The sequence below is a fragment of the Triturus cristatus genome, chromosome 4_1 (genome assembly GCF_964204655.1).
Source record: "Triturus cristatus chromosome 4_1, aTriCri1.1, whole genome shotgun sequence".
NCBI lineage: Eukaryota > Metazoa > Chordata > Amphibia > Caudata > Salamandridae > Triturus > Triturus cristatus.
The window spans coordinates 817,819,993-817,846,296 of record NC_140585.1 but is presented as its reverse complement, the minus strand read 5'-3'; the positions used below and the strand labels follow the sequence as shown (position 1 = coordinate 817,846,296).

Genomic DNA, 26,304 nt, shown 5'->3' with positions numbered 1-26,304 from the left:
CCTCCACCAATCTGTCCGTTAGTTTGGAGAAATCGGCACGTATTAGTGAAATGTCTGTAGAGATAGAGCCAATGGAGGATTGCACATTCTGCAGGGCCGCCATTACGTCTCTCAGCGTGACTTCATCAGGCTTGTCCTTCGTTGGGGTGGCCATCTTGACGCCTTCCGTCCAAGAGCGTTCCGGCGGTTCTTCATTGTATGCGTATTTCTCCAGCTGTGTCGTTGAGTGACCTCTCTGGCCTCTACCTCCCATCCTCTCTCCCGCACTGGTTTCGCCACCACAGGGTACGGACAGTAATCACCGCTGCCTGCCGTGCCAATAGCTCCGCACGCGGCCTATCTGGTTTCCTGCCGCTCCCTGCTCAGCGTTTCAGTCCCGACGATGGGAGGAGGTATTCGCGCTATATGTGTAGAGGGTGCTACTGTTGCGCCTGAGCTGCGGGCCTGCCCTCGGCGTCCCCTGCCCGCAGCCAGCTGATGTGTCCCTCGAGGGGGGTTATGGCTCCTTGGGCGAGCTGGCGCTGGCAAAACACGGTCACCGACACGCTGGGGACCCAGCGCCCAGGCCAGAACCGGCGTGTACTTCCTCCTTTCTGGGGCCACCCGCAATGCCGGTTATGCCTGTGCGATGCAATCACTCGCACGCTCATCCATTACTCCTGCTGGCTATGCGGGCAAGAATGGGCGCCAAGACACAGAAATACCATATGTACCAGGGCCAGCAGCAAACGCACCAGTCCAGCTGTCCCTCCAATCCACACGGGATCCCCGGGCCCTGTGCAACGCCCCCACTTCCTCGAAGCACCCGGCGCACGATTTTGCCTTCACCTGGGCCTCTTCCTGCACCGAGTCCGTTTCTGCGTCGATCCTGGTCGTGCCTCTCACTCCGGGGGTCTAACGGGCCGCCACGGACCCCGTACTCACCACGTCCGCGGTCTTGGGGCAACGATCCACCTCCCTACTTCCGGCTGTTTCCTAAGCCGGAGTGCGTGTTTCTCGGGTTGCCGCCTACTCGAGGTCCCGGTCTGGGCGCCGCCTGCAGGCCACGAATCACCGATCAGCGCGAGGCTGCCTCCACTGTACCTCCGGCGCCACGGAACAGCGCTGTATGTCGAGCGTGTGTTGCGGAGCTGTCGCCGATGATGGGTGGCCGAGTGGAATCAGGAGAAGTGTGCGGATTGACGGGGAGAAACTCCCAGGGCCCCGGAGCTCCGTCAGGCAGCGGCCATTACGATCGGCTGCTAGCCACGCCCCCAAGCACAGCAATCTTGGGTTGATCTTTGATTTGTGGTCTGGGTCTGGCCGGGCCAAGGTCGTGGATGTAAATGGGAATGTCTCAGAGAGTTCAGGGTAGTGCGACTGGACCGGCTCCCTGTTTATTCGTAGCGTAGGATCTCTGCCTCTACCGATCAACAGCAATATATGTTAAGGGATCCGCAGGGATCTCCAGTCCGGCGCATTGTGCAGTATTTCCCAGGGGTAACGCCTCGATTGCAACCAGTGTGTAGATCCCCAGTCGGGCTCCCAGACGGATCACCAGTGAGGAGGAGTCTGCCCTGCGCCTGAGTGGAGCTTGATATTGTAGGTAGTGTCTGCTACGGTGTTAATATGGCGCTCATTGAAGGATAGTACCTGAGGGGAGGTGCGGTGCTGGGTCGGTCTTCACCACAGCAGGAAACCATCAGTCAATGGAGTCTCCCTGCTCTCCGCACCTCAGGGGGTTCGGATATACCGCCGAGTCTTCAGCGGGTCTTTGGGAGGTCCCGGAGGGTAAATGGCTATGCTCCTAGAGGAGCCCAGGGCGCACTTTGTCAGGAAGCACCGCCGGGCCTGCGCCTGCCTCTGGCGGCGCCGGATGTTTCTTCTGCGCTCGTCCCCTGTCTCTGCACGAAGTCAGGCCTCGAGGGGTCCCACACTGCTGCCGATAGCAAGGAAGGGAGTCAGGCAAGGCGATCTCCGGGTGCGGGCAGAATTTCACCGGGCCCGCGTCTGCATATAGCGGTGTCGGATTACGCACCGACCTCAGTCCCCGGTCTTGGCGTGGATGTAGGCTGCGAGGGATTTTGAGCGGCCACTGGTAGCGGGGAAGGCACCAGGAGCAAGGCAAGTCATCTTCCGAGTGCAGGCAGAGTTCCGACACCTCAGCAGGTTACTTTCATTAGGTGGGATGAGGATTAATGTGCCGGATTTATGTTGTTTGCCCCCCGGAGTGCGCGTAGCTCTACAAGGCAGCGGCCATTTCGTTCGGCAGCAGGCCACGCCCCCCCCTAAGCAGCCATTTTTAAAATATGCGAGGCACTAGTCTTTCAAACCGGGTGCCTCTTCCGGCAACATCCAATCGAGAACCTGGTTAAATATCCCATTGCCAGTGTCTGCACCGCACCACACGGAGCAGCACGGAGGCAGACAGAGGTGAGGAGAGACCTTCGAAATGTAAGTAAGACTGAGGCCAAAGTCTTTAAAAATTAGGCATTTTCACGGTATGCTCAGTAGTCTTTTGTGATCAGCGCCGTGATGACATGGCGTGATAGATAAACGCTAACGCACTTTATGCTTTTCCACTTTACATACAGTGACTATTACAAGGCTTCCTTCCCTCCGGTGCAAGCTCATGAAGCAGGATAATTATTCCTAACAATGTATGTACCCAAAAATCATTACGTACATGTACAATGTATGGGGTTCAGTCCGCTTCGTCTAGTATGTTTGTCGACATAAATGTACGATTTTACGTAACAACAAAAGATGAGTGTGACGAACGTGTAAATGTGTTCCTATACCCTAACCAAGTGCCCAACACCAGCTATTATGTTCTGCAAATATCGGGCATTAACAAGTTTTGTTGCAATTGGTGAACGATTCACCACTCTTGATATTACAACAATAGATGAATGTAACGAACGTGTGTGTGTGTGTGTTTTTATACCACAACCAAGTGTGAATAATCAGCGATTATGTTCCGTAATTTGCGGGCTGTTTCTTATTGAATTTACAGAAAAACAACCCTTTCTGCTAAGAATAATATATCAAATTTTTTCAGAAAAGGCGACTCCACAGTATGGTGATGTGTTTAAATGAACAACCACCAGGTTGTTTACCTTATTTTTGTTTTTTTATCATTACAGATACCGAATTGTGTCATTTCAAAATGATAAAGGTCATTTCACCTTTACAAACCTTCTCCAGACTTGCATAATTTTTGAAGTTTGGTTCTGAGAAATAGGCATACAATTTATTAACCTAGTATTTCTTGAGTGTAGTAGGGATCATATTTAGGTCCTGATGAGTAAAGCAGTGGAGACTGCTTACGAAACATGTTGACCCAGTAGGGAGTATCAGATTGAGGTACATCCCCTACATATCCCCCCTTTTTTAATGTTCTCAGCCAGGGAATTGAATAAATTAGTTTTTTCCACTAGCCAGAGAATTTTTATTTTTTTGCAACTATTCACTAACCCTACCACTCTCACCCCCACATTACACATAGCCTATTTCTTCACAAAACAACAGTGCTCCCGCATACTTGCTGGTCGTAGCACGCCCCGCCCGGTAGAGGGACGGGAAGACCCCTATGATGAAGCATGACACCATGGGATTCATAGTGTGTGAGGGGTATTTTAAAAACACTTAGTGCCTTCACATGACATCTCATGGAGCACTTTTTTTCCACTAAAAAAACTACAAATTAAAAATAAGTTTCATTGCTACAGGGTAGAATCACATTGTTTAGAAAATCTGCATCAGATAAGTCTAAGCCCACCCAGAATACTTTTTTTGAGGGCCACACTTCTTCTCAGGCCATAGGGTAGGAGCTGTGGGTGAGTTCTTCTCCTCTGCACTCTCTTCCGACAGCTCTTATTCAGCCTCTTCACACCACAGCTCCATTCCTCAGTATCTTGCTGGTATGCCGCTGGCATCCAGCCTTTCACTCTCTTGCTGCTATCAGATTCCAGCACTCTCATGTAGCTGTACCTGTTCCTCACATCCTCTGACACTTCAGGCACTGATACCCCAGTATAATTTTGTCCATCTTAATTATAGTGGGTTGAACAGGTCATCATGAATAGCACAAAGGAGCATAGCACCATCAGACCCTGGTAGGATTCCTGATCCAATGACTAAGTTGCAGCCATTGGAGCCTGGAGATCACTTTGTCACACTGTGTCTCTAAATTGGAAACATATAATGTTTGAATATAACCATCAACTGCATATTGTACTGACTAGTATTTTCACATTACATTTTCACACACACCAAGCACATTCTATTACATTTAATCTAGTTTGAAAAATGCATCTGTTACTACTTAAAGCAAACTTTTAAGGACTAACATATCAGCTCATCTTCCACATCTCAACTCTAGTTTATGTTCTCTCTAACACTTTGAAGAATCCTGAAGGGACACATATAGCAAGTATACAAAAACCACACTCAAGCATAAGATAGTGTATGCTTGAGTGTGGTTTTTGCTATGATAATCTTTTACTGAATTAATATCACTGTAGTGTACCACACTGTGTTTTCAATATTTATTTTCTTCCTACTTAATGCTTTATTGATATTTTTAGGATGAAGATGTGTTAATGTTTTCACCACGTGCAGCTGGAATGAGAACTATCGATCCTATACCTTTGAGGGTAGATCAGTGGCCAAAACAGGGTGTTTGTGAAAAAATACCTTTGCCTGTTAAAGCACACCAAGAACATTGGAACACTATTCCTTTACAAAAGTCTCCAGTTGTTTCTAATTCACCATACCGGAGCCAGTCCTGTCGAATTCAAGGAACTCTCAGAGACCCAGAATTTCAACATAATGGTAAGATCTGCTGTGACTTAATAATGTATGTATTTATTTGTATTTATGGTTGTATATGTGGCTTTATATATTGCTCTATCTTTCTTATTTGCTCGTTTTGCAAGAAATTGTTCTCCTACACCCTCAGGAGCCCACAGAAACAGGAGGCCGAACTAGAATATGAACAACATAAGTATGGTAACACATAGGCAAAGAAGATACTTAATTGAAGGAGAGCCTCTAATTTGGACAGCTCCTCTGTTCATGCAGGAGGAACCCATGTACACAGCCCTTATCATTGTAGTACTATCTCACATATTTTATCAAAACCAAGATTTGTTCATACCAGCCAGTTTCCTGAGCACTTGTAAGTACCAGGAAGTTGGACCTGCTCAGTAGGCTGCCGTTTAATTCCTGAGAACCTATACAGCAAATACAGTGCCATAAACAAAGTGCAGCCTACCAGCTGGATGTCATTGCTCAAAGCCAGTGGCCTGTCAGAGTATGCTTCTAACGGGTGCCAGAAACTCACAGCAAGTAAAAACTAGGATAGCGATATCTATGGTTTTCTTTCTTTCTCTTTATTTATTTGCAGTACTTTTTAAAGCACCCCATTCTATTGGGGCTTCTCATATCGGGGGCTTGCAAAGTTGCCAATTTATTATACTACCTTCACAAAACTCTGTGACAATCTTCAAAAAAGTTGCAAAATGTTACGACTTCAAACATTTGCATGAAAATTGTGAGATATGCAACAGTTTATGTCACCTATATGCTTATTAGAACAAAACTACATAGTACTCAAAATGATATACTTTGCAGAAAACAGTTTTTTTTCTGTGCAGTAGCGTTCTATATTGAAGAGTACTGCAAATGGTAAAATTGCTGAGACAAGTACAGCATACAGCTGCTAATGTTTATAGAGCAAGTCAGCTTACGGTAAATTTGCGGAGTAAATGCTTGTAGAAATTTTACAGACTGTCTCGCTATGATTAAAGTGACATTCTTTAGAACTATTCTGAACTTTTCCAGGTGGTAATTTTTACTTGTTAAATGATAATATTTTAGGCCTCCTGTGAGATGGATGCGGTTGCAGAACAAAACCTACCATTCATAGATTCCAAGATGATGCCACCAATGATCTTTGGCATTCTGCAATACTAAAGTTCTACTAATGCCCACGTCCGCGTGGTTCCAGGACTACGTTATGTGGCTTGAGTAATTTTCTTGACTTTAATGATGAGAAAACCTGCATTATTACCATGACTAATTCGTAGCTTTGAAGCAGCACCTGATGTTTGTGCAGCAGATCCACAACAGGGGTGTGCAAAATTCTGAAATTTCTTGAAAATTAAGCAAAATTATCCAAAATTAATTTTGCGGTCTCTTGTGTGACATTTGAACATGAGAGCAATGCTTCCATTCAAAACTAAGTGTGTGAAAGCCAAACACACACAATTGATGGCCGGAATGCAGAATAAATCAAAACATTCACCCCAGTCAAGAGATCTGGGTTAAATCCATCATTCTTTTGATCACCATGCCACCCCAGTTTAGACCTGGTCATATGCAAATCAGTCCTGACCCTGTGCCTCATGGGAACAGTCCAGCCCGAACTGCCAAGCCAGGTCCTCCCTGGACCGGAAACAAGCATCCTAGGAACGGTTTCGGGGTTTCACCCCTCTTCAGCCAGGATAGCTTGATTCCAGTGGCACAGTGAGCCCAGGACCCAAGTCTGGGCATACCTGGCGCACTTAGGGCGAGAAAGCAAAAGACACACAATTGATAGACGGAATGCAGAACAAATCAAAACATTCACCCAAGTCAAGAGATCTGGGTTAAATCCATCATTCTTTTGCTCACCATGCCACCCTAGTTTAGACCTGGCCATATGCAAATCAGTCTTGACCCTGTGCCTCATGGGAACAGTCCAGCCCGAACTGCCAAGCCATGTCCTTCCTGGACCGGAAACAAGCATCCTAGGAACGGTTAAAGCATCATGCCAGCAAGCGGACTCATTTGAGTAGGGTCTATTTCCCGCAAGACATTTTCTGCTCAAACCAGTCTCCTGCTTGAGCTTTTCTGCTTGAGCCAGTCCTTCAAGGAGATGAAAACTTTCACACCTGTAAAATTGACAGAATTTTGTAAATGTATGAAGACTCATGAATAATGCATAACTTTGAAGCTGCTCCATAGGTTTGTGAGGCAGGGCCACAACAGGGGTGTGTAAAATTATAAATTTTCATGGAATGTGAGAATTGAATGGGAGAATTGAATGTGAGGGCAATCCTTCCATTCAAAACTCAAGCATCAGGCCAACACCGGACAGATATTTTTTGGCTCAAACCAGTCTCCCGCCTGACATTTTCAGCTTGAGCCACTTCCTCAATGGGGAAAAAGTTTAATTCCCGGAAAATTCACAGAAAAATTTACATTTTGCTGGTGTAGTAGAAATGCATTAAAAAATCCACAAGTGACTCTATCAAAGTCTATGAGTTTAAGAATAATTAATTTCCCTGCTACATCATCTACACTTCCACATAAAAGCATATATTAATTGGATACCCTCCTAATAACATAAATGCAGTAAGTGCATCAGCTCTTTTAGGAAAATATGATAGGCCCAATTTGGGACTTAATGGAAAAATGTGCTGAAGACCTTATGAAAGGCCTTAAAGATGATTTCTTACAGGTAGTTAATGATGGTGTGTGTTTTTCATTTCTGATGCAATGTGCAAATCCAACATTTAAGATCACACCACATACGTATATTGCTTATCATTTTCGCTCATCCTGGTCATTTTTAGGTCTCGCCTAGGCAGCGCTTGCACTGTCTCATCGAGACATGCAGTATACCCTATAGTGTGGAAGCTTCATGGAAGCTCCGCCCACTCTCCGCCCATCATTTTCATTGGCTTGTGTCCTAAATATTGCCTTCCAATTGGTTGTAGGTTTGTTAGTCCCTCCTTATGATGGACATGTCTCCATTTGTGTCCTTCCACGGCTACTTGCCCCTTTACTGCACGGACTACTTTCTTCCCGTGTCTCCACCCCCTCCCTCAACAGTCTGATGCCTTCTCATGTCCCCCCCCTATTGCATTGCCAATGCTTGTTTTTTCTCTCTCTCCACCCTCCCCCCAGAACTCTGTTTATTTATTATTAATACAGCATTGTCAATGCTTGTTTTATTTGTCTCTCCCTTTATTTATTTATGATACAGCAGCCCATGCCCAGGCTCGAACCCTATTCTCCAGCTTCAAAGTCGGCAGCGTTATATGTTGAGCCACCTCCTCCCTTCGATTCTCTGTACTGTTTGTTTCACTTGGTTTCAAATGCTACATTTGACTGTTCTTTTTTATTTTATCTGTCTCGCCCCCTCCAAAGGTGTTGTGTTTGTTTTTATTTGTCTCTCCCCACCCACCTTCGGGCTGCTATTTATTTATTATTAGGTGATACATCCCACACTGAGGCTCGAACCCTGCTCTCCAGCTCCAAAATCGGCAGCTTTATATCTTAAGCCACCTCCTCACTTCAAAGCAAGCCCCTAAAGGGGTTTTGCTTTGTTTCCCTCATCGAGTCACCCTCCCACCATGCACCCACCTTTAACCCTTTCCTTCCTCCCTCTCGCTTTCCCTGAGCTGCCCCGTAAGTGCATAGGAAGCAGTGCACAAAGTTGTTAACGCTCGTTTTTCATGCAGAGAAAATATCATCGGTACCGTGCCAGCCTCTGAATTGCACAAAAGACCATAAAGTGTGGCTGGTGGTACCCTGAGGCGGAAGCCGGGGTGTGTGTGTTTTGCTGTAAAACTCGCTCTTTTAACTTTGTTTTTATTTGCACATTCGTTTTATGTTGATTTACAAACCTAAAACTGCAAATTGGTTTCGCTACACTATCTCAGCAGCTGAGGGGGAAGATTAAAATCCATACTCAGCGTCATCCCACCCACGTGACTCGGGGCCACGCCCACCCAGGTAGCCACGGGTCTGGGACAGCCACGGGTCTGGGACAGCCACGCCCACTCCAGGAAGCTTCAAAGGCCGCGCTATTTTTTCAGCCGGTGTTGACCAGCCAAGTACCCTGAGGCGGAAGCCGGGGTGTGTGTGTTTTGCTGTAAAACTCGCTCTTTTAACTTTGTTTTTATTTGCACATTCGTTTTATGTTGATTTACAAACCTAAAACTGCTAATTGGTTTCGCTACACTATCTCAGCAGCTGAGGGGGAAGATTAAAATCCATACTCAGCGTCATCCCACCCACGTGACTCGGGGCCACGCCCACCCAGGTAGCCACGCCCACTCCAGGAAGCTTCAAAGGCCGCGCTATTTTTTCAGCCGGTGTTGCCCAGCCAAGTACCCTGAGGCGGAAGCCGGGGTGTGTGTGTTTTGCTGTAAAACTCGCTCTTTTAACTTTGTTTTTATTTGCACATTCGTTTTATGTTGATTTACAAACCTAAAACTGCAAATTGGTTTCGCTACACTATCTCAGCAGCTGAGGGGGAAGATTAAAATCCATACTCAGCGTCATCCCACCCACGTGACTCGGGGCCACGCCCACCCAGGTAGCCACGCCCACTCCAGGAAGCTTCAAAGGCCGCGCTATTTTTTTAGCCGGTGTTGACCAGCCAAGTACCCTGAGGCGGAAGCCGGGGTGTGTGTGTTTTGCTGTAAAACTCGCTCTTTTAACTTTGTTTTTATTTGCACATTCGTTTTATGTTGATTTACAAACCTAAAACTGCAACTTGGTTTCGCTACACTATCTCAGCAGCTGAGGGGGAAGATTAAAATCCATACTCAGCGTCATCCCACCCACGTGACTCGGGGCCACGCCCACTCCATCTTCCACCTCTTTACCATGCTCACTACTCGACAGCGCAGCGGTCGAGCGCAGCAGGCACACCATCAGCACGCCGAAGACACGCCAAAGACTAGCCCGTCTGTGCCCGTCCGTGCCAGGCCGGGGCACGAGGCAGAGGCTCCCACTCCCTTTTCATCCCCAAGGCTGGTAAGATCGTCATCCGCTTTGAAAGCGCTGCGCCCTACCCCAAATCCGAGGTGCTCTATATTTAACCTCCATAAAGTCGGAACACGAGCTTGCTCTGAATGTAAACTATCCACCACCATTCGCCAACCCCACCCTGACCCATCTAGGAGACACAGGAAAAGAAAACTATTACGTAAAATCGAACCGCTGACTTATGTTTTTTATAGCACAAATTGTCGATCACTGCCCAAACATAAACATGATATATTCAACCTCCTTGCGGAAAAAGGTCCTAGTGCCCTTTTCCTAACCGAGACCTGGTTGCATGACAGCGCCGGCCCGGATGTTGCTACTGCCCTCCCCGATAACTACGCCATTGTCAGAATAGACAGGGAAAAACAGGTAGGGGGTGGGATAGCCATCATCTTTAACAGAGAACTAAAATGCACTTTGGAACCGGTATCGATCCCAGACTGTGAAGCAGGTCTTTTCAAAATCTCCTTGAATCCCAATTTTACAATGTCAGGCCTTCTGATCTATCGACCACCAGGCAATTCCTCTCAATGGGTATCCAACTTTGCCAATCTTATTACTCCCTACTACATGTCATCTAGCAATTTTTCCTTGTTGGGTGATTTAAACCTGCATCTAGAAGATCCCACCATCCCCTCATGTTCTAACCTGTTGGAAGACCTTAAGGCGCTAAACCTGTCCCTGATAAATTCTATCCCTACTCACATAGCGGGCCACCTGTTGGATCCCATAATATCCAACATCAGGGAACTTAGCTGTATTGCCACCTTGCCCTCTGGCTGGTCTGACCACCATCTTATTAACTTCAGCATTATTTTTCCACCCTCCCTCAGCTTGCAACAAAATACTCACGCTTCACGCAGGAAAAATTGGAAATTAGTAGACATTGAAGCATTAAACTCGGCACTACAACAAAACCCTCCAAGCCAAAACTCCAACATGGATCGCTTAGCAACTGAAGCGTATAACTGGCTTAGCAATGCAGCTAACAAATGTCTGCCTTCTACTTGCACCAAAGGGAGTAGACATCGCCCTCCGGCTCCATGGTTTAATGATAGCCTAAAGATTGAAAAATCTAAATGCAAAGCACTAGAACGCAAATGGCGTAAAAATTACGACCCCAATGCTAAAAGAAGTTACCAAGAAGCCAGGAATCTTTATCACACTGCCTGTACAAAAGCAAGAGCTGCTTTTGTCTCAAAAACTATTGCTGAAGCAACCAACATGCCCAAAACTCTCTTTTCTAAAGTCAAGGAACTGGCTGGCGCACACACTACAGCTGCTGCACCACCATTAAACACACAACAATGCCAGGCGTTAGCATGCTTTTTTACTGAGAAAATCGACAAAATCATCTCAGACATTAAGGCAAAAAATTCTGTTTCAGAACCTTCCCCTCTTTCTGACTCAATACCCACTTTTTTGGGTGAAAATTTACTGGAATCCTGGCCTGATCTTTCAGTAGATAAACTGAAAGGAATCCTTAAAACTATTAAATCCGGCTCCCCCAGGGACCCCATCCCTATCAAAATCATTAAAAAACTGGATGACCACTCATTGGAGATCATTGCTAATCTCCTAAATTCATCCCTCGACCTGGCTACTGTCCCAGCCTTATGGAAGCATGCCATGGTGACACCCCTTCTGAAAAAGCCAACTGCAAACCCAGAAATACTGGCCAATTATAGACCAATATCACTGCTCCCAGCTTTTTCTAAATGTCTAGAGAGACACGTACACTCTGCTCTAGCCACTTTTGCAGAAGAAAATTCTCTACTCCACTCTTCGCAATCTGGTTTCAGGGCTGGCTTCTCCACAGAAACCGCCCTGCTTGGTGTCACTGAACACATCAGAAAGCTTCTCGACCAAGGTCACACGGTCGCGCTCGTGTTATTGGACCTAAGTGCGGCGTTCGACACCATCTCCCATGAAACTCTTATTAAAGAGCTATATACAAATGGTGTACGAGGAAAGGCTTTGGATTGGATAAGATCTTTCCTGGCTAATCGAACCTTCCAGATCGCATCTACACAAGCCGTCTCAGACACCCTACCTGCATTGCATGGAGTGCCTCAGGGGTCCATCCTTAGCCCTTTATTTTTTAATATGTATCTAAAACCTCTGGCCGACCTTGTTGAAAAATCAGGTCTAACGCTTATGAACTACGCTGACGACTCCCAAATCATCTTCTCCCTTTCTGAATCTTGTCCTCACTCCCCTTCGTTACTTAAGGAAGGACTATTAAAAATCTTGAACTGGATGACAAAAAACCAGTTAAAACTAAACGGCGACAAGACGGAAATACTGATTTTGGGAAAAGATCAAGATCTCTGGAATTCCGTACATTGGCCTGATCAGATGGGCGCCTTTCCTACCCCGGTGGCCCACGCCCGTAACTTGGGCTTTATACTGGACAATTCCCTATCCATGAACAAACAGGCCAGTAAAGTAACCAGCCTATGTCTCACCATAGTTAAATGGTTGAGGAAGATCCTCTGGATGCTGCCCGTGTCAACGCAAAAGACCGTAGTCAATGCCCTTATCACATCTAGGCTTGACTACGGCAACATTCTGTACCTGGGCGCAAACAAATCTGTGATCGGACGACTACAGGTAGTGCAAAATGCAGCGGTCAGGCTACTCTGCAATATTCCGAAGAACTCCGGAGTCTCGAACCATCGTAGGAATCTTCATTGGCTCAGGATCGAAAGCAGAATCCGCTTTAAAGCCCTGAACTATATGTTCAGAATTAAAGCGGGTACTGCACCAAAATATCTCCAATCTCTTGCCTCCCTCTATACGCCTAAGAGAAACCTCCGGTCGCAGACGGCAGCCTGTTTCTGCATACCAAGGTTTAAACGAGCAAGAACAGGTGGCAGATCCTTTGCCTATCTGGGACCCTCCCTTTGGAATACGCTCCCTCCCTGTATCCGAAAGGAAGGAAACTATCTTAGGTTCAGAAAGCTTGTTAAGACCTGGCTGTTTGAATAATAAACACTCAACTGCCACCTCCCTCTTTCTGCCCTCATACTAGCTGTGTCTAGGCGCCGGGAAACCCTTTTTGGGTAGCTGTTGCGCCCTATAAATTGATAAAAGAAATAAATATAAAAATAGAGCAAGAGAAGTGGATCTGAGAGTAAACAGTAAGTCAGGCATGCCGCTGGGAGCACAGTGTCGGCGCTTCTGTTGAAGCGCGCCAAAATGAGTTTTCAGACTCAGTGTAGTCTCCTAAATAAAAGCTCCCTCTCGCCTCTCCTCTGAGTCCATCAAATTGGAGCCTCTATTTTATTAAAGGCTGCAGTGGTCTGCCAGGGACTGGCCGCGCCTGATTGAGTGGCCTCACTCTCCACCCACAGGACTGCTGCAGTCTCCCACCGAAACCAGAGCCCCAGAGGCAGAGAGGCTCGGATTAGAAAAGGTATTATGGGCGGCAGAGATAACAAGCCGCGCTTTGTCTGGGGTGTGTTCACAGCATCCCTCCTTTCTGTTCGTCAAGAAGCTAACTTGGCAGCTGTTCATTGAGCACACTCAGAGAGAGGCAATTCAAAGCAGCTCATCCCGCCCTGACATCCTAAACTCCGCTGCGAGTTAACACCTGGAGCTTCCTAAGCCACAAATCATGGGCTCTCTTGCCTCAGGCACATGACACTGTCTACATAATGGGGCTTGATTTCACAATAACAAAAAAAAAACAGAACGCAAATGTTTCACTTGCAGTACTGTGAATACATTTAAACTCAACAGCTTGTACTGTTACCTTTCTGGTAGCTATTGTAAGTACCCCTGAGTCAGGTTTCACGATGTAAGCATTCCAAACAGATTTGTGAGATTATTGGTGCTGAGCCTAGACTATCAGGAAGTGCTTGGCCAATTGGTGTGCTTTGCTTCGCAGTCCACGCACTTGTCGTATATATGATCTGAAAGAAACACGTTAGTTAGATTCCTCACCTTAGAATATCCCCAGGCGTCAGACTGGATCCGGAAGATTTTTCGTCAGCAATACCCCTTGCGCGTCGCTAGGCGTCGTCTGTGGCTCCGCGTCCGTCGTCGGCATCGTGCGCCGGAATGACGTCGTCGGAGTACTTAGAGGCCGCCCTCCCCCGCTGACGTCAGTTCTTCTTTTTTCCGCGCCAGTAAGCGCCGATCCGGGAGAGCTACCCCTTTAGTCAATTTTTGACTAACTTTTTTGACTCTTTTTGGTCAATTCTCGACTCTGGTGCCGGTAGGATGCCTGGTTTCAAGGCCTGCGACGCACCGACTGATGTCGGTGACCGATCATCACTGCCGGTGCCTGTACTGCTTGGGCCTCGACCACGACGCGGCGTCGTGCTCCGATTGTATGGCCCTTACCTCGAGAGCTAGGCGGGAGCGGTCCCACAAGCTTCTCGAGCTTCGCCACTCGGCTCCGCGTCGCTCTCGATCCCGGTCCAGGAGGAGGTCCAAGGATCGGTCGCGGAGCCGCACTCGACATCGTCACTCGTCTGGCTCGAAGTATTCGGGTAAGTCGAGGCACTCCAAGAAGTCCAAGAGGCGACACCGCTCTTCAGACTCCCCTCGCCGGTCGCGCGACTTGGCCGAGGGTCCGGGTGGTTCCACCCCCGCGGCTCCGCAGGAGACGCAGGCGCCGCGCAAGTCCCCATACCCGACGGTCCCTGGGACTGACGCGACGCCGGCGGAGGTCACTGAGGTGGTCACTGAGGTGCTTCAGTCTGCCGCATGCTCCACTGAGCCTCTGCTGCCATTCAATGAGGCCCTCACTGACGTTCTGCAGGGCACCTGGTCCAAGCCCTCCACAGTCCCTCCTGTGGATAGGAACGTTGCCAGGCGCCACCGCCCTGCTCCGGGCGACCCCAGTTTTCTGTCCCAACACCCCACCCCCGAGAGTCTGGTTATCCAGGCCTCTACCTCCCAATCCTCCTTCCCGTCCGCTCCTCCGGACCGGGATTCCAAGAGACTGGAACAGTTTGGTAAGAAGCTGTTCTCTTCGCTCAGTTTGGGCCTGCGGTCTTTGAACACCGCCTGTCTCTTGGACCGTTATTCCCACTCTCTGTGGGATGCGGTGGAGGACGTGCTGCCACTGTGCCCGAAGGAGGACCGGGCGCGGCTTTCCTCGGCCCTGGCCGATGGGAGAGATGCAGCGCGCCATGCAATCCGATGTGGACTCGACACTACGGACTCGCTGGGTAGGGCGATTTCTACCACGGTGGCGCTTCGACGTCATGCCTGGCTGCGGTCCACATCTTTTTCAGGGGATGTCCAGAGCACCCTCATGGACATGCCTTTTGATGGCGCTCGCCTTTTTGGTGACAAAGCGGACAGTGCGCTGGCTCGCTTCAAGGACTCCCGGGCTACGGCCACGTCCTTGGGCCTCTCGGCCCCGCGGCCACAAACTTCCGCTTTTCGCTCCTTACGTGGCCAAGGAAGGGGCACCTCCTCACGTCCGCCTAGCCACCGGCCGCAGAACCAGCCTGCACGCGGTCGCGGACGTGGTTTCCGCCGAGGCGGTACCGGAGGACGACGCGGTCAGTCCACATCCACCCCGGCAGCATCCGCCTCAAAGCCTTCCTAGTCCGAGCTTTCAGGCCCATTCCACGCCAGTGGGCGGCAGAGTTCGCCATCACCTGCTCCACTGGCGTTCCATCACGTCGGACAGGTGGGTGCTGCAAATCGTCCGAAGGGGCTACTCCCTCCCCTTCGAGACGACCCCTCCAGCCATGCCACCGCAGCACCACCGTATCTCGGGGGATCATTTGAATCTTCTCCACGAGGAATTTTCGGCCCTCTTGGCCAAGGGGGCCGTCGAGCGCTTTCCGAGCCCAGAAGTAGGTCGTGGTTGTTATTCCCACTACTTTCTGGTTCCCAAGAAGGGCAAAGGGGGCCTACGCCCTATCTTGGACCTCCGGAACGTCAATGCCTTCCTCCGGAAGGAACGGTTCAAAATGTTGACTTTGGCTCAGGTTCTAGCTGCCCTAGACCCTGGAGACTGGATGGTAGCGTTGGACTTGCAGGACGCATATTTCCACATCCCCGTCCTGCCGGCCCACCGGCGTTACCTGCGGTTCACGGTGGGTCAGGAGCACTTTCAGTTCACCGTGCTCCCCTTCGGCCTTACCAGTGCCCCTCGGGTGTTCACGAAAGTGATGGCGGTGGTCGCAGCTCATCTGCGCAGATCAGGGGTTCCAGTCTTCCCCTATCTCGACGACTGGTTGTTGAAGGCGGGCTCGCCCCAGGCAGTCGCCTCCCACCTCCAGACCACGGCGGATCTCCTGCATTTGCTGGGGTTTTCCATCAACGTGCCAAAGTCACACCTGAGCCCCTCTCAGAAGCTCCTCTTCATCGGAGCAGTTCTCGATTCGGCGCAGTTCCGGGTCCATCCACCGGAGCAGCGGGTCCGGGATATACAGGCCCTGATTCCCATCTTTCGGCCTCTATCCTGGGTTTCGGTCAGGCTAGTGTTGCGGCTTCTGGGGCTGATGGCCTCCTGCATCCTACTAGTGCATCACGCCAGGCGGCGCATGCGGGATCTGCAGTGGGACCTGAAGTTTCAGTGGGCCCAGCATCACGGCAACCTGTCCGACCATGTCTTGATCTCGGAGGGCACTGCACAGCAGTTGCAGTGGTGGCTCACGGACCGCGATTGGATCACGGGCAAGAGCCTCTCCCTACCCCTACCGGAGCATGTCGTAGTGACGGATGCGTCCCTCCTGGGATGGGGTGGCCATATGGGAGAGGCGGAGATCAGAGGCCTCTGGTCTCCAGCGGAGTCTCGCCTCCACATCAACTTGTTGGAGCTGAGAGCGATCCGACTTGCACTGAAAGCCTTCCTTCCCTCTGTCCGGGGAAGTGTCGTGCAGGTGTTCACGGACAACACCACCGCCATGTGGTATTGCAACAAACAGGGCGGGGTGGGGTCGTGGACCCTTTGTCAGGAGGCTCTGTGCCTCTGGACATGGCTGGAACACCAGGGCGTCACCCTGGTGGTTCAACATCTGGCGGGCTCTCTGAATGCCAGAGCAGACGAACTCAGCCGCCAGTGCATGATGGATCACGAATGGCGTCTGAACTCCGAGGTGGCGCAAGGTCTCTTTCAGCAGTGGGGAGAGCCTTGGTTAGATCTATTCACCACCGAAGAGAACGCGCAATGTCAGCAGTTCTGCGCGTTGGAATTTCCAAGGCGGCACTCGCTCGGCGACGCTTTTCGTCGCGAGTGGAGTTGCGATCTGTTGTACGCCTTTCCGCCTATACCACTTCTGCCCAGAGTGCTGAAGAAGATCAAGCGCGACCGGGCCCAAGTCATCTTGGTGGCTCCGGATTGGGCACGAAGGTACTGGTATCCCGAGCTACTCAGTATGTTGACCGATCCTCCGATACGTCTGCCCCTTCGGGAGGATCTTCTGTCGCAGCAGCAGGGGACGGTCCTCCACCCGAACCTGTCCAGCCTCCACCTCCATGCGTGGAGATTGAGCGGCGGCAGTTGATGCCATTTGACTTGCCTCCTGAAGTCTGTGATATCATTCTGGCAGCAAGGCGTCCCTTCACAAAGACGGTATACGCCTTGCGGTGGAACAAATTTGTGGCATGGTGCACAGCAAAGGCTGTGGATCCCCTTTCCGCCCCTCTTTCTGAGGTTCTCCTCTTTCTTCTTTCTTTGGCCTGGCAGGGCTCTGCCCTGGGCACCTTGAAAGGTTATCTTGCTGCCCTCTCTGCCTTCTTACGGCTTCCTGATCAGCCCTCTCTTTTCAAGTCCCCTGTAGTGTCACGTTTTCTTAAAGGCATTACTCACACGTTCCCTCCTGTCCCTTTCGTAATGCCTCAGTGGGACTTGATTCTTGTCTTAACATTCCTGATGTGCGCTCCCTTTGAGCCTCTTCACAATTGTCCTCTTCGTCTTCTAACTCTTAAGACTGCTTTCCTGGTAGCCATCACCTCGGCTAGACGGGTGAGTGAGCTCCAGGCTCTATCGTCCAAGCCTCCTTTTCTATCTGTTCATCCGGACAAGGTTGTCCTTCGGCCTCGTCCTTCCTTTCTACCGAAAGTGGTGACCCCCTTTCATCTTGGGCAATCTGTCACCTTGCCCACCTTCTTTCCGCCTCCGCATCCTTCCAAAGAGGAAGAGCGGCTCCACCGTCTGGACCCAAAACGTGCGCTCTCCTTTTATTTGGACCGCACTAAACAGTTCCGAGTGGACGACCAGCTTTTCGTTTGCTACGTGGGTGCAAAGAAGGGCAAAGCTGTGCACAAACGGACCATCTCCCGGTGGGTCGTTTTGTGTATAAAAATCTGTTATTCCTTGGCAAAAAAGGACCCGCCTGTTGGGCTGCGCGCCCATTCTACTCGGGCCACAGCGGCTACTACTGCTTTGGGACGGGGAGTCCCTTTGCAGGACATCTGTCAGGCGGCAACGTGGGCTTCGCTGCACACGTTTGCCAGGCATTATTGCCTCGACAGACAAGTCCGGAGGGATGGCTTCTTTGGCCGTTCTGTCCTCCAGGACTTTCTGGTGTGATCTTGGTTCGCAGACCCACCACCGGTGCTGGTATTGCTTGGGTATCTATTCTAAGGTGAGGAATCTAACTAACGTGTTTCTTTCAGATGAACAAGTTACTTACCTTCGGTAACGATGTATCTGTAAGAACCATTAGTTAGTTAGATTCCTCACCGACCCACCCATCCTCCCCGTTCTGCGAACTGACATCTAGGGTTAAGGCTATCCCTTTCAGGGCCCTAGAATTTTTTGGCACCAGTGTCGGTCTCTTGCATGGCTCTGCGTTCCTGGCGCGGAAGGCTATGTACAAGAACTGACGTCAGCGCGCGAGGGCGGCGTCTAAGTACTCCGACGACGTCATTCCGGCGCACGACGCCGACGACGGACGCGGAGCCGCAGACGACGCCTAGCGACGCGCAAGGGGTATTGCTGACGAAAAATCTTCCGGATCCAGTCTGACGCCTGGGGATATTCTAAGGTGAAGAATCTAACTAACTAATGTTTCTTACAGATACATCGTTACCGAAGGTAAGTAACTTGTTCTTTAATTCGAGCTGGAGTATAAGACTATCGACTTTAGGTGGGTGGCAAGCGATGAAGACATCTGTGGTAATTCACTCTTCGACTCACCATTGCTCTCACCGGTACCCCCTCCACTAATCCCGGTGTATGGCAATTGAGAGCCGTTAATTAGAGCGGGTCATGTCTATTGGTGAGATGTGATTTCCCTGCAGATCAGGTGCGCGGTGGTAGCACAGTAACCGGCTCCGAGGGGGTAGTCCCTTGCTAGGCATCAGCCTCCTCTGCAGTGCCACTTATGCCTCCATTTCAGTAATTAAAACGATCAGAATACAAGGCATCAATACCGGAGTGGAGTGGGGAGCCACTGAGGTGACATGAGGCATGCCACAGGCCAACTAGCAGTGAGAAATCGGCTCTTTTCCACCTACCGGACAGATAAAAAGCGTCGCCGGCAGAATAGATAGAAGCTGGCTCACAGTGAGACTGCAACAAAATGAAAAGAACAACGTGCATTGAGCAGAATCACGGCGTCTACTTGGGAAGTGTCTGATTAGACAGTTTGGTGATTTTATCGGGCTCTGTATATATTTTAAGTTCATGAGTGTCGTGTTTGTGTTTTCAGGGAATCGATAGGGACATGTATTTCAACCTTTTTGTTCTCTCCTTAACAGTGTTTGCATGTTTGGTCTGCTATAGTATAACTCTTCTGAAGTATTATTGGGCCTGTCCTTGCAGTGCTCATGTATTATAGCGTAAGCTGCTTGTGAGACTGCATTGACTGTGCTCTTTCCTTATGTTGCCACTGTTCTTGTGTGTGGTCTTGGCATGTTCTAAGTTGTGTGAGCTCTGGTCCTGCGTCAGCCTTAAAAATTTGTGGGCGCTGATTTTGTTCTGACTGTTTACCTCAGCTGGTTCCATTCTTGTTTGGGCTGTGTATCTCCATCTTAGTTGCGAAAAGGAAGTGCTGCTGCTAAACACTGGTCCTCTTGATGAGGCCTGTGGGTGTCACTGCTGATACTCCTCACCCAAAAATAAATGAGCCTCTGATGTACTCTGTAGAAGTGACACTCCAGGATAAAAAGTTGGTGAGATGACGGAATGGCACCTGCAACACTGGTGCTGAGGCTTTGCATCAGTGCGTTGAGTGTAGTAGACACCATGCTGAGTAGTAAGACCGGAACTGTGCATGCCTGGTGCATAGGCCTTTAACGTGCACGTAGATTTACAGATGCTCCGTTGTGCTGCCTTGGTGTAAAAATTAACCGCTTCAGTGTTTTGGTAAAAGGCTTCTTCGCCTAGATGCATTAAAGCACTGTTCATTATAACAATAATAGCATATTGAGTACGATAATATGAATAGAGAAAATATATTACACAAAATACTAACCAGAGAGTTGTTAGGTAAGGGGGTAATAAGAGGGGTACGAGAGATTGGGTTTAAAACACATCAATTCAATTAGTGAATATTTTACATCCAGAATATTAATGGTCAGAACCTGTAACTTTATTGCGTTTTGTGGCTGTAGCGCATGCCTTGTAATTATGAATTTAAAATATTTTGTTTAGCTCAAATGAATAAAATTAATTCTGCCAGAGAACGTGCTGCATAATTTCGATAACCGTGTCAGATTATTTAGATACATTTACCATATAATTCTAGTAGCCCTAACAATGGGAAGTCTGTACAGAGTGGTTTGTGGGCTGTCATTAAATTAAGTAATTTTTAATCACATGACTTAAACACATTGGCAGAGCCAATAGCTATGGCTAAACACTTAGAAGGTCCCAATGGCGAGACCGATTGCATTGCAAATGCTTGTTAGGAGAGTCCAGACTGATCGATCAAACATTTTAAACCTCCTTTTTATGAATCTACATGGATTGGCCCTCTAATTGATGCAGTAATGATGTGTATGAAAACAGCTCCCAATGTTTGTATGGCAGGTTCAAAACAGGGGGTGCGCACAATTCTAAAATTTCTTGAAAATGAAGCGAAATTATGCAAAATTAATTTTGCAGTATCTTGCGTGAGAAGGAAAAATTTACTAGCAATTGTAACAGAAAGTTTCAATTCTAATAAGGACAAGGAGGCGAGGACAATGCTCAAAACTTTCTTTTTTATTCATTATAGCAATGTTCACCTTTAAATTACCTTTCCCATGAAACTCTGGAAAAGGACTACAAAATAAGTTCAACCAATCATAACACAGGTCATGTCTATATCATTGACTGCATCCTAGCCAACCTCCTCTTTCTTGAGTGCGACCCAAGATACTCCAGTACTGAAATGTACTCCCCTTTAGATGACTCCAAACCTCAAAAAAATTAACAACTGTCACTCATATATCCTGGGTACGAAAGAACTTCATCATAACTTCCAACATTGCATTTGGAAAATGTAAGCACAAACCAAATAAATCTCCAAACGTCTAATCCTGAAGGAACACGTCATACTTAGACCTTATGATCACTCGTACCATAGACCATGATAAGCAGTCATCGCCTCAGGAAAAATAAAATCCAGCGGGGTGAGAAGTTTGTAGAAACCTGGGCAGGAATAATCCTCGCCTCTGTCTCCTTAATGGAAATTAAACTTTATGTTAGGATTGCTAGGAATTTTTTCATTCTATGTCAGGACCGGAGGCGAGGATTATGTTCGTTCAAAGTTTGTCAACCACCAGAGATGCCATTTAAATCACTGGTTTAAATTAAACCATTTGAATATAGAGTCCGAAGACTAATCAGCCGCATAAAGAACATCCTCTAGTCGAGTTCAGAGAGTAACGGCTTTGGAGGCCATTGCCCCTCTTACGGAGTGAGCTCCGAAATGCAACACATCAATACCCACCTCCTGCATGACCCAACAGATCCACCGGACAATGGTGGGAGAAGAGACGGCTTTCAAAGGTATCTTCAGTGCTATTAACAATTGTCATTCCCCTGGGGGACGGAGCTCCTCCGTCATACTCTCAAAAGCCTTTAAACATCTAACCACACTCACCTTGGGGGATTTATCCAATGTCGGGTAAGATATCACTCACGTGTTGGATTTTGTTCTTCGTGAAATGTTGAAGGTAACACCCTGAGGGGTAAATACCTGCCCGGTAATATCGAGCACCCTCACACTGGAAACCCTGCAACAAGACATTAAGCATAACAGCATGGCCAATTTTGTAGACAATTCCTTCCGTGACAAAAAATCATTACGCTGCCAAGACTTAAAAAGGTTGAGCACCTTATTGACATCCCACAATGCTGAGTATTATGGTTCTGTGGGAAGATCCAGACAAATCCTTCTCATCAACTTACATACTAGAGGCTGTTTACCTACATTCACACCTTGGATCAGTATGTAGCCAGCAGAAATAGCAAATCAATATGAATTGATTGCGCACCATGTCAGGCCCCAAGATCCTAAGGAGGACAAGAATTTCATCACTGGGACAATATCATACTCCAAGGGATCTTCACTGTGTTGAAGACACCAACAAACCCATGTGGACCATGCAGATGTGTAACTCTTCTTGGTGCCCGCTGTCCTTGTGGTGGGCAACATATTCTCTGCTTCTGATGAAGCGTTCCCTGTAATCCGCTATGCCATTAGAGGCATTCTCTGTTGCAGCATGAGGGGTGATAATTGCCCAAAGGATTTCGGAGGAGATCCGGAGCGTGGGGTAGAAGGATTGGAGAATCCCATAACATTTCTAGAAGAACCAGAAACCATACTTGAGATCTCCAATATGGCATGACCAAAAACATGGAAACCTGTTGACGTCGTAGCTGCGCTGAGAGGCACATGATGATCATGAAGGGGAGAAACACATACCCATTTCCCGTTGACCAGTTCTGAAGGAAAATGTCTGTTGCTGCCGCTAGCGTGTCTGGCTTCCAGCTGAAGTATATGGCCATGGTCCAGCATGGATGCAAACAAGTCCACCGTGAATAGGCCCCTGCGTTGTTCCAACCTATAATTGCCACAGGCTTGAGTCTGACCATTCTCTTGAGCAGCTATCTGCCATCCTGTTGGGTGCACCCAGAAGATACTCCGCCATCATTGACACATTACTGGCCAGGCAAAAGGTCTCCTTGGCTAGGTCTGCCAGGAGTTTCGATTTGGAGCCCCCAGATGATTGCTATAGAGGAGCGCTGACCGATTGTCCATCTTGAGAAGAACACAGCAAGTTATATTGTCTTTGCTCCAACACTGGATTGCAAAGGAGCTGCCTGTGAGCTCCAGACAATGTATGTGTAGTGACTGCTCTTCAGCAGACCACGTTCCGCCTGCATTCGAATCCCCGCAGCGAGCACCCCATCTGGGCTTGCCGGCATCGGATTTGATAATCAGATCCAGATCTGAGCCAAAAATGTCCCGCCCGTTCCATGCCTTCATGTATGCCAACCACTATTTCATTTCATCCTTGACATGTTCCGTCAAAGGGGCCTGTTCCGAATACTGGAAGCCCTTGCAGAGGTGCAAGGATTTGAGCTGCTGCAGGGCCCTGTAGTGTAGTGGGCCCGGAAAGATCGCTGGAATCAAGGAAGAGAGAAGACGTACCACCCTTGCGATCTGTTGTAATGAAGTTGTGGGTCTGGACAATCTCTTCCGCAGCTCCCATCGGATTTTTGAAATATTCTGAGATGGGAGAATTAGGGTCCTCTTCTCAGAGTTGTCCATAAAACCCGAAAAGATGGTCTGCTTGGAGGGGTCAGCAGCGACTTCTTCAAGGTGATGACAAAGTCCAAGCTCTCCAGCAGATGAATTTTTGTCTGCAATTGTTGGAACAAGGTAATCAGACACTGATCCATCAAAAGAAGATCATCCAGAAAGATTATCAAACGATAACCTCGAACCCTGAGATTGTCGATGACTGGCGTCAGTACCTTGGTGAAACACCATGAGGAGAGCCTGGAGTGTCTTGAACTCGTAAACCTGATCTCGCCATTTGAATTGGAGGAATCTGCGGTGCAGAAATTAAATGAGGACTGTTAAGAAAGCATCCTTGAGATCTAAATGCACCATCCAGTTGTCCGGTCTCAGTAGATCGTGCAGAAGGTGTATACCTTCCATCTTGAAGTGGCGAATACACTAGCCATCCGTCGAATTCTCTGAGGTTGATCACAGGCCTCTGGCCCTCGTTTCATTTCTCAACTAAAATGTTGCTGAGAAAACCACGCTGGTGAAGAGAAGTAGGGGAGATAACCCCTTTCCGGAGCAGGTCCATCACCTCCTGGTATTTCAAAGCTCTTTGGGTTTTTGAGAAAATCAGTGACCGTGGATGCGAGACCTGAACAGAGGGAACCGTAAAACTCTATTTGGAAACCTTGTATGGTTTGCAGAACCCAAGCGTCGGAGGTAAGAACCTTCCAGTTGTGCAAGAAAAGAGCAGAAAGACCTCCCAATGTTAACTCTAAAGAATGGAGAACAATTATCTGTTTGGGATGCCTGGAATTGTCCCCTGGAGGCACCTCTGTGGTTACGGCCTCTGAACCCTGTCCTTGTGGGGAAGATATTCCCTGAGTGGGTCTGGTCCTGTCCTTTGAAGTAGCCCTGAGTTCAGGGAGGGCCATGTGTGAGAAACAGACAGCCAAGCGCCCTCTGCCATGGCTGCCCCCCACAAAAATTTCAGGGTGGATAATGTTATTAATGGAGACCTGCGCCTTTTTGAGGGAAGTAAAGGTGGCAACACATTTGCCTAACTATTTTATGAAAGGCACCCCAAAAAGCCCTCCATGCGCCACAGTGCCCTGCCTCTGTTGTGGCCAAATCTCCCAACTTGGGGTCCACCTTAATTAGCAAGGAGCAGCGCTGCTCAGCTGATAGGACGCAGTTAGTATTTCCTAGGAAAATGACTGCGTGCTGCGCCCATCCTGATAGGGACTCTGAGTAAATCGCAGAACCAGAAGCCTTGGCCTCCTCTGCCAGTTTCAGAATTTTTGTAAGTGAGCCAATGATATCCAATAATTTCTCCTGACAGGACTGCTATGATCTGTCGATCCCTTTCTTTCGATCCCGAATATATTTCTGAAGGAAAGTGACCATTCTAGTGTCAATTTCCGGCGTTAGGGCCACCTTGCCGGCAAGAGTGGGGCACAGATATGCTCTAAGGCGTGCACACGCTTCGTTCTCTAGGGGCTTTCTAAGTCACGCTGCCACATAATTGCCAGCCTTGACTGATTGCCAACTTTGGCTGATGGAAACGTCTCTGCTGAGCGTGGATTGCACTAGATCATCGGGATCATGTCCAACATATCCTCCATTGAAGTGGTGGAGGTCTTGTTGGAAGGATCGGGGACTAGTGCCAGGGTCTAGAGGGACCCACCTCATCAATCGAATCCCAATGGGAGTCATCATCATCATTCCCTAATGGTACTGGGTGGGAGAAGGGCAGTTTAAGCGGCGCGCCAAGGGACTCCTCTTCATCCTCTTCAGGTTGGTCTGTGCGTGTTAGGAAGGCCTTCTTCAGCCTGTCAAACACACTGAGGTCCATGGATGGATCCTCTTTTCGTTTATGGGGTCAGAGCCCTGCTCGTTGTAGGTCTGGTAGAGCACCTGAGGAACTAGACTGCATACAGGAGAGTGTTAAAGGGCTGGCATAAGAATGTGGCAATTGCATTAGGTGCCTTTCAAAGGGTCCCATGGCAACTGCTTCTGCCTGATGTATAGAGATGTCTACTGCCTCACAGAATTTGTCATCCAAGGGAAGGACCGAAATAGAATCTTCCTCTTGGTACTCATGCATGATGAAGAGAAAGGGACAGGTATCGTAGGGTTAATAGGCATTGATAGTCTAGGGCACCTAAATAATTCAGGCTTTAGTTTGGCAGCCCACCGGGCTTTAATGTGGCATTGGAAGACGCAGGTATATTTTTAACGTGCAGCAACACACTGTGGGGGGGTGGGGGGGGGGGGGTGTTCAGCCCAGGGCTAATGCTCCCTCAACCTTAATACAGGAAAAAATGCATGCCGCCTGGGTCCAGCTCCACGAGTGTTAATGCAGCGCAATCGCAATGTCAGGGACTTGCCTGTTCTATAAATATGACACCTGCTGGGGCCGTCACAGGCCTCCAGGGTGGTACGGGCGGGCAGAGGTCTCTGGGGGTAATCAGCTTATCAGTTTCGCTTCATCTGAATGAGCGCGACCCATGCGGAGCAACATGACCCGGTGCATCTTTGAAAATTGCTGCCCGCCTTCTGACGGGTTAAATGCCTCACCGCATCATGCGGACCGTAATTAGCAATAAAAGCAAGGCGCGATTGTAGTGCTGACACGCACTCTTGCCGCTGGAATCTAGATGAAACCAAAGAATGTTAAATACAGATAAAACACACTCAAGGGGTAATTTTAAATACAAATAAAGCACAATTCACAGCAGTAAATTTCTGGAAGCAGGAGAGAAAGAGAAGGTTGACCAGGACGCAGTTGATAATATGGACATGAACTGTGTTGTGATTCGTTGAACTTTGATTTGTAGTCATTTCATGGGGTTTG

The 26,304-nt window shown here is 48.6% G+C and overlaps 1 protein-coding gene across 2 annotated transcripts in view; it reads left to right on the top strand.

Annotated features, from left to right (window-relative positions):
• Window positions 1-26,304, top strand: part of SAXO6 (stabilizer of axonemal microtubules 6) — a 621,602-nt gene that overhangs the window by 484,779 nt on the left and 110,519 nt on the right. For both annotated transcript variants that reach the window (XM_085653468.1, XM_085653467.1), the window contains one exon: window positions 4,569-4,815. In XM_085653468.1, coding sequence (XP_085509594.1) covers window positions 4,569-4,815 — 247 coding nt within the window. The remainder of the gene's footprint in view (window positions 1-4,568; window positions 4,816-26,304) is intronic.